Source organism: Pinus tabuliformis, chromosome 1_1 (genome assembly GCF_031772625.1).
Source record: "Pinus tabuliformis cultivar Carrire ecotype Pingquan chromosome 1_1, CPIR1, whole genome shotgun sequence".
NCBI lineage: Eukaryota > Viridiplantae > Streptophyta > Pinopsida > Pinales > Pinaceae > Pinus > Pinus tabuliformis.
In genome coordinates this window covers 901595708-901604417 of record NC_142297.1, presented here as the reverse complement: position 1 = coordinate 901604417, position 8710 = coordinate 901595708, and the positions used below count along the sequence as shown (strand labels likewise).

At 39.9% G+C, this 8710-nt stretch overlaps 1 protein-coding gene across 2 annotated transcripts in view; it reads right to left on the bottom strand.

Moving 5' to 3' along the window:
• Positions 1–359: 359 nt before the first annotated feature.
• APX3 (ascorbate peroxidase 3) overlaps positions 360–8710 on the bottom strand; it is a 232400-nt gene continuing 224049 nt past the window's right edge. For both annotated transcript variants that reach the window (XM_089392980.1, XM_089392979.1), the window contains 4 exons: positions 1840–1922; positions 1664–1743; positions 1008–1110; positions 360–754 (listed from right to left, as the gene is read on the bottom strand). In XM_089392980.1, the coding sequence (XP_089249106.1) occupies positions 548–754; positions 1008–1110; positions 1664–1743; positions 1840–1922 (473 nt within the window). In that variant the 3' untranslated portion in view covers positions 360–547. The remainder of the gene's footprint in view (positions 755–1007; positions 1111–1663; positions 1744–1839; positions 1923–8710) is intronic.

Genomic DNA, 8710 nt, shown 5'->3' with positions numbered 1-8710 from the left:
AGATAAGTATCTTGTACATTTCCCCCTAGACATATGTTTGTCTAATGTAATGACAATGTGAATAATTGCATGTATATTCTATATATGCCATACATATCTACTAGTTCTAACTTCTAGATACATGCACATGGTTAAATTCTTGTTGCCACGTGAACACACCCATTTTGATTTCAGAATAACCACAATTTCAAATGCATACGTTAAAAATCTATCCCTCCTTTCCTAACATTATTTTAAAAAATATACAACGATAACCATGCCAGCCATTATTGTTTCTTATTCACTGTTAAATTCACAGTATTAGTGCCAGAGTTGGAGGTCCAACAAGTTTAGAATAGGGGATAAAAAGGAATCTAATCTAGTCATAAATAATGGTATCATATATATAATAACTAAGCATGAGTTTAAAACTCGTGATTACAATATAGCGTGGGCTGCATGGAACCTGTCAGTACCTACTCAAAAGAAAATAGGACATTCAATTCAGAATATTTATGCTAAATATAATTGCAGTATCCAACATTTGAATTTCCCGTGCGGCACACTTTCACTTTGATTTCCTTTTAGCCTCGTATAAGTAGCCAAAAATAACAACCGCAGCAGCAACTACTACTCCAACTGCCCCTTGTACAAGCACTGTAGATGTGCTCACTTCACAACCAGAACCAGAGGGAAGTGAACTTGGATCTCTGAATCCCAATTCAGAAAGCTTCTTGTGTGACTCTGCATAGTCCTTGAAAAATGCATCTTCATCCTACAAAATAACACCATTTTAAATTATAGATCAATCCCAAGTTACAAGTCCCAAGGCAGCTGCATCGGAAAAGTAAATACGCAATATGCAGCGGCAGTAATTACAATATGCTATCATGCAATATTTCAAGGCCGATGAAGAAGACAGAAATTGAATGTCTGTTTTGCTGAGTCATTAATGACTGTCAAGATAGCGACATCTGGGGATCAAAGAGGTATACTCTGATTATGTAATATGGTATGGATAAAGATACCTTGGCATAACGATCCACATAAGGGCGGAAACTGGGATCCTCTAACAAGCATTTGTCCGTAGGCAATTGGAGTAATCCTTCAGACTCGCCTTTGAGAAGCTCTCTGACAATGTAAAGTAAATACATCAAAATATTAATAAATTATTCGACTTTTCGCGACATGTAATAAGATTGAGTTGACTGTCACAAGTAATACATGTCTGAAATGGTTGAGCATTCTTATATCGTGTTTTGTATTTCTGTTAATGTTTTGGGCCTCATTTTATCAAGTGACTAGTTCGTTCCTGGGACCATTAATGGGATAAGGCCTAAAATAGTACCCCATATTAGCAAATTGATTGTTGATTGTGTTACTGTGGGATGCATACCCCATTCAAGTATGAATTTTAGGTCCTCATATTTAGTCACCGTCTCTTATGATAACCTTTCCCTGCGCGTACTTCAGGTGAGCTGAACTAATTGATTTTAGTTTATACGGTCCTCTAAGGCCTAATATGTACTTGTATTTGATCATTCCAAATAAAAAAAACTTATATATAATGACAACATAAACGGCTTAAAGCTAAGTGGCATACATAGCCACCTCAGAATATATACTTGTCATGGAAAAAGTATCCAAGATCATGTTCATTAAGCAAAACACTGCGATTTCTTACACAAAATATGAATTATCAAACTTCAGAGGCTGCTCGGTCCATGCTCCATCAAAGCCTGACCTTTCTGGATGTGCTCTTCCCTGAAAAAGGAAACAAAATTATATCCTTTGAATAGATTCATAAACATGTAATCAAGTAAGAAGCAACGCACGTATATGGAATGACCAAAATCTTACCAATGTGTGCGCTCCAGAGAGAGCAACAATATCCTTGTCAGACAGGCCCATCCTATAAAAGATATCCCTTAGGTGCTGTGAACCTGCAAAAGTGTTTGACATAAAAATATGAAAATCTGTTTACTCAATTCAACAAACAATATCTTATACACCTATTGGAATTTAAGTCATGTCATTTGTCTAGGTAGACACGTCTTCTAGGCTTCTTAACCCAAATGAGATACCAAAGATATGCAATGGAACTGCGTAGATGATAAAACAGTTTTAAAAGTTCAAACACAATTTAAGTATCAAGTCATCCCAAAATGCACAGTAAAAAGTTCTTTGATTTTGAATGGGACCTAAAATTCTACTTTCTCCATATGAAATCCCACGAAACTAGAACCACTCTCAAACATCCTGAAACAATTAATGGTAATGTTAAAAACTTGGGTAAAATGTCACTTTTACTTTAAGAATTTAAGTATTACTAGAGTCCTAGAGTTGAGTATTAGGCTGCTCCACTCATAGATTATTGTTTTTTAAAACAAATATGAGTTTTGTGGGCCCTTGGTAATGTCGTACAACGTCGTACGAAACTAGCCAGTTTGGCATTGAACCAGCCTTTTTTAGTTCAGTGCCCCCTGGTAGAATTAGCAGGTTCAACCGATTTCGACAACATTGATTTCTATTGGCTTAGGACTTGGGTCCATGCGATTCAGGTCATGTTGGTCACTGCGGCTCAAGCTCTTTACATTCTAGTTCATGTGACTTAGTTTGGGTTGGTTTGTTTGGGTTGCATTGCATGGTCTTTCTGGTTTGGTTGTTGCTCGAAAAGCCCCTGCTCCTCTCAGCCTAAATATGCAAAAGGTTAATCTCTCAGGAATTTTCTTATACTTCTATAACAAAATGTTGGTATGCGTAGTTGGGCTTGCTAGTCTAAGTGTTGTGGCTAGAAATAAGCATAGTTCCACCAAGTTTCTAGGGAAATGCAAGAGCGGCCTATGCAAAAGCTCCCCACCAATTTTTAGGAAACGTGAGTGGGAATCGAGGTCTTGAACACAAGGGACCCCGACAAAAATAGTAAAATACTAAAAAATTATAAATATATCATTGAAATTTTATAATTTCTCTGTTATCATTATATAACACTTACATCATGAAGGATAAATCGTATAGCTCAAACAAATTTAAAACGAAAAGCATGATACAATCATACATCTAACTTTAACATTGTACAATGAAAATAAAGTTTAAACCATATTGAAGTTCCAACTGTGAATACTGAATATTGAAATAAAAGTCAAGTCTGATACATCAAGATTCAAATTTTTATAGTCAAGTCTAATATATAATATATCAAGATTCAAAACAAACTAAAGTCTACAACTGAATTCCTAAACAGAAAAGCAGACAACATAAGAACATATCAAATGACACGTGAACATAATTGCTCAAGGCAATGCCCCGCTAGTCTTTGCATCCAACTGTTGCATGAATAAATCAGGATCAACCATGTCACCACTTGAATCTCAAATCACTTGCATTCACAAACATGCTAAGTGGCACACCAACCACAACCCCATTTGTGTCTCATGAAGTCCCTCCATACCTACCTATGCATCATCTTTTGGATCAACATCCCATCATGTTGTTGGTCCCTTCAAATATGAAATAACCAAAAAAGCCCTGTCCCCCCAATCAATTCATAGAATATTTATCACAATTTATAAAAAAAAATATGGATTTGACTTTTTTTTATGATTTGACCTCAATTCTTTTTGGAAACGCAGGGAACATTTCCTCTTTTGGGGGGAAACGTCGCTCCTTCGAGTTTCCTCATGTTTCTGTTTTTTGGCGACGTAGGGAAACTACCCCCAAACGTTCCCACGTCTCCGCAGCGCAAAGAAGCATGAGGACGCGTTTCCCAGGTGGGGTGACGCATCTCCTTGGAACCCTAGAAATAAGGGGTTCATAGAGGTGTTATGTTAGGATATCAAAATGGATCATGGATATTCTGAAAGATGCTTATTGTGTGAGACCACTGAAATCTACATATTTTTAAAGAAGACAAATGGATTATATCATTGATAATAGGAACCAATTCTTCTCAATTACTTGTAGAATGCATTCCCAAGAAGAGGCTAAAAACTTTGAAGTTGCATTCAAACTAGAAAACTTTACACAGTGAAAGGAGATATATTGAGCAATGTAGCAAAAATCGGCAAAGGGGCTAGAAAACCAAAATATCATAAAAATAGGGAAAATATCAATAATAATCAGCAAACATTGGCAAAATTAAAATACTGCCAAAATATCGGTAAAAATCAGCAAACATCGGCTAGGCCCAAAAATCATGATTTCACGATTTTATTGCAATAAAATCGGGATGTTTGCAACACTGATATTGAGGACTTTCAAACTGATTGTGCTACTCTCCAACATCTGGTTGTGGGACTCGTAAGTAACTGTATTTCAACTAATTCAAATGCTATGTAACCAATTGAGTCAGTTGTAGAGGCAGTGAAAGAAGATGGGGCATTCTAATAGCAATAAGGGGATGTGGAAATGTGGAAATGTTAAATGTGGACCAAAACTTCGTGACCAGTGCAAAGTGTTACAACTCGGTTTCACATCATAACGAATACATTTTTTTCACCATATTTGTCCCATCGGAGTTGATCTCATGCCTGATTTAAGGTAGTGTTTGAGTCCACGGTTCAGTGATCAAGTGTACGACCACAAGTATTGTATTATGTACAACAATGAACCAAAATTGGTGACCATGTATCTTATGTATTTACACTAGACCATGATAAATGATCTATTACTTAGGTTCTCTCTAGACCCCTTTGTTTTATCATGACTATTCCCTTAGCCCCAATTTCAAGGCTCATCCTACACTTATGGCTTGAACAAGCCATCTCCTAGAGGCCATTTATGGCTAAGGTGGGTGTGCTGGGCTCTTAGAGTGGATCTACTACGACACATGACTCGGGAAGCCGATGGGAAGAATAGAATGAGGAGCAACAGGGGAATGGAGGGTCGTGGGAGAGAAAGGGAGACGGAAGTGCGCAAAAAGGAGGGCAGGACGAGTAGCGAAGAAGGATGGAGGAGCTCGGACACGGAGGAAGATTGCCGACAGGTGAGGGAGCGTAAGGTTTCTAAGTGCAGGTTTGCAAAGAGCAAAGAAAGAACGAGGAGTTGGCTTCACGCGGAGGGATAAGGGATAGCACAACAAGCTTAGGGTTGTGGATTAGCAAAGAAATGAGGGTCGAGAACTGAGGGAAAGCGTAGGAGCTGAGGGCAAAAGGAGAAGAGGCGGAAGATGGAGAAGAAAGTCAAAATTTACAGAGAGAAGACCAAAAAAGCAATAGAGAGGAGCGATTTCAAAGAAACAAAGGGATCAACAAGAAGAAAAACGCAGGAAAAGGCAGCAGAGAAATTTTGAAGGGCTTCCAGGAAGCAAATGGTAGCCCAAGAACCTCAAAATAAATCCCAGAAATTTATATATTAAACTTGTTACCCACCATTTCGTGGGTGATATCCCCAGGAGAATTTTTTTCCATGATAAGCCTCAGCCGACAGCCCCTTAATGCCTCCTACTAGCTCGTTGTGCCATTTCTCTGCCACCTGAGCCAGCCATGTGGTCCCTCACCCACCTGTATTGATCGTATGTTTGAAGGTGGGCCTCCCGAATCTAAAGGTATGTCTTGTCATTTGGTAATTGAGTATTGGGTTTACTTATCATGGATACTTCTAGGTATGGATTGATGGGGGGATTTGGCGAAAAGAGTGGGCTTAGTTTGTGCTCCTGTCCCCTTGATCTCTTTTGGTTGTTACCCTTGGATCTTAGTCCCGTGGGATCTCCTTTATTGACCATTTGGTTCTAGGGTGGTACTACTTGGGAAACCCCGATTTTGGGTGCGTGGTCCCGCTCCTTTATCCACACATATCACTCCCTTTCCACTCACTATACCCCCATTCATCTTTTCTCCCACCTAGGTCCACATTCCCATTTTGGGTCCACATAGGGCTAGCCTCCCTATCCCCTTGCCCCCACCTTGGATCAAGCCTAGAATGATGCCCTGGAGGTTGAAGCAATTAAAAAAAAAGTGAAAAGCATAAATGGCCACATTTAATAGGAAATTGTACCACAAAATGCAAAAGATGGTCAGGACAAAAATAATTAGCACGTGGGCAAAAGCCATTACATGAGCTCTACCCCAATCAATGGCCATCACCCTGGTTCCATAAGCCCTAGATGAACCTCCTCTATCATTCAGGAACACATGATTGTCCCAACCCCTGGAGGGCAATAAACCGCCCTACCTAAAAAGGGGTAATCACTGCTATATCTCACGCATCATGCTCTTGTCCTTTGAGCCCTGAGTAGTTAATTAGAGAAAATTCATAAAAGGCAACATGTATATGAAGAAGGGTAGAAAAATCATGGTCGGGCCACCTCATGTACCACGATTGCTCCCTCCTATACATTACATACCCAGGTGTGGGCTTCCCTTTATCTAGCTACCCCTATGCCCCACTATGTGGCCCAAGATTTCCCCTCTCATTCCCTATTCCATTCCACTTATTTTTCACTTGCCACCCCCATTAGAGGGATGTACCTTGGACATACTATCCCCTTTAAGGGATGAAAACACCTAATAAGGTATTTGGCTAACCCCTTTGGAGCTTGGAGACACTAGCACATGCCAAAGCCCACTACGGAAGGGCATGCCATTATGAAGTACCCACATTGTTATCCATGATTTGTAAGCTTTTTACCCGATTATTTTAATGATTGGTTGTACTGTAAGCCTAGGGGACGCATTGGATCTTATGCTAGATTACAGTTGGTTTCCATTTGGGTTTGGTTTCCCTATATGGGATCCTAACCCCCAAAGGTTTACATTGGCACAAGTAAGGTGTGCATAGAGGGCCATGGGCTTCCACGGTAGCAGACAACACTCCACGGATCTTCATGGACGCTCGGAGATTATTAGAGATCCACTTTTGGGATGATGATGATATGTTTGCTACATTATGCCCAGCAGGCCCCCACAAGAGCCCTACACTCTTGACAGGTGTCCCAGGACTTGTACGATGTCATGGCAGCATTCATTCCACCACTTGGACCCTTGCAAAGGATCTCCGATTCATATGGAGACCCATGGGGTCATCTATGTTCCCTAATACCCAATGAGAACACCACAGGTCTACTACTTGGAGAACAAGGGGCCACCCCCTTGTCCATCATATTCTGAGGAATTTATTCCTCAATATGGCACTTCAAGATATTATTGAGCCTTTAGAGGGCCTTACGACATCCACATGTTATTATTTGGCCCCTTGTGAGGTTTATTTTTACACTTATGAGCTTGTTTGGTGGGCTTGTCACTAATAGGGGTTTTATTTGCACATTATTTTATCATTAGGGGGCTAATGTAGGCCCATAGGCTAATTCGAACTCTTTAGGAGGCTATATATTGATGTTAGATACACTCATTTGTATCATCACTTGACTCGGGATCTCTAATCATAGAGAAATTTCGAACTTTTTCCTTGTTGGATATTTTTGGAGATGGATGAATTTTGATGTATGGATTTGGGTTATTTCTCGTCTTGGAGCTTTATTGAGCAAACGAAATGCTAGTTGTATATACTCTATAACGTTGTAAGTAAATTTTGATGCTATTATTATTGTTGTTGCATACTGCTAAAATTAGGGTTAGTTGCTGCATTGTCGAAATGTGGAATTGAGCATGTTTTAGCTAATTTAATGTATGGGCCAATGTTATATGAATGAAATGTCCTAGAGATTTATTTATCTCGAGAAGATTGCATCATTTTCTTTGAAGTTTAAATGCTTGAAGGTCACATTTCTTTTCTTTCTCTCAACATTGGATGAAGTTGATTTTCTGGGCCTCCTTGATTAAGAAACCAAGTTCTTACTCATCATTATCCTTGACTCCATATCCCCAAGTGAACTAGGCACTGATCCCTCAAAAAGGGTGATCATTCAACCCTCTTTTAACCATTTTCCCCTTTTTCCCCAAGTCTAGCCCCATTAGGTCACCTAGGGCATCAATTTCCTGGGAATTGACCCAAAGGAAAAAATTGATCTCCTATAGGTTACTGCACTGGTGGGTCCCCTCCATCTCCTCCAAATTTGACGCAATTCTAACAGTGGAATCTCCAGAATTCTCAAGCCCTAGCTCTAGGATCGAATTGTGCCTAGGCATCCCCAAGGCTAGACCTCAATAGGATTAATTCAACCTTTTGAAGAAAGAATTCTTGTTTGGTCCTTTCCCCTCACCTTGTCCAAGATAGGAACATCATTGGTCACTACATTCCATACCCGAACTTGCGTTGGGTACACTTGGCCCCGTGTGATCCTACTTCTCAATAAAGACTAATATCAAGGACCACTTGGGAATCCAAGTTTCCTAAAGATTATAGGGATTGAGAAACTTGTTCATAAGGCTATCCCTTCTCCCTCAACCCTCCAACCCTCACCCCTTATCCTTGGTGGACCAAGTCCCTTGCTTAAAGAGCAAGCAAGCTCCATTCTTCACCCCATCCTTGGGAAAGGGTTTTCGGGGTCACTTCTCACCTATCCATTGACATATACTTTACAAGTGAATCCCTACACTACCGGAACTCCTCCCATCAGTAAAACTCTGTAAAGAGCAATGAGACTTTGTTGTGGTGACAGTGGGCTAAGCCTCCACAGTTGCCCTTAACCTAGCAATTGCCCTCTTAGGAGCCCCTTTAGGTCCCTCGCTAGTTTGAGTGGTAAGAAAACCGATATATTCCTGCTTCAATTTTCCTCTCAGAAAAACTTATGAAATCCTCGGATCTAAATTTGAAACCCTTTAAAATAAAATTT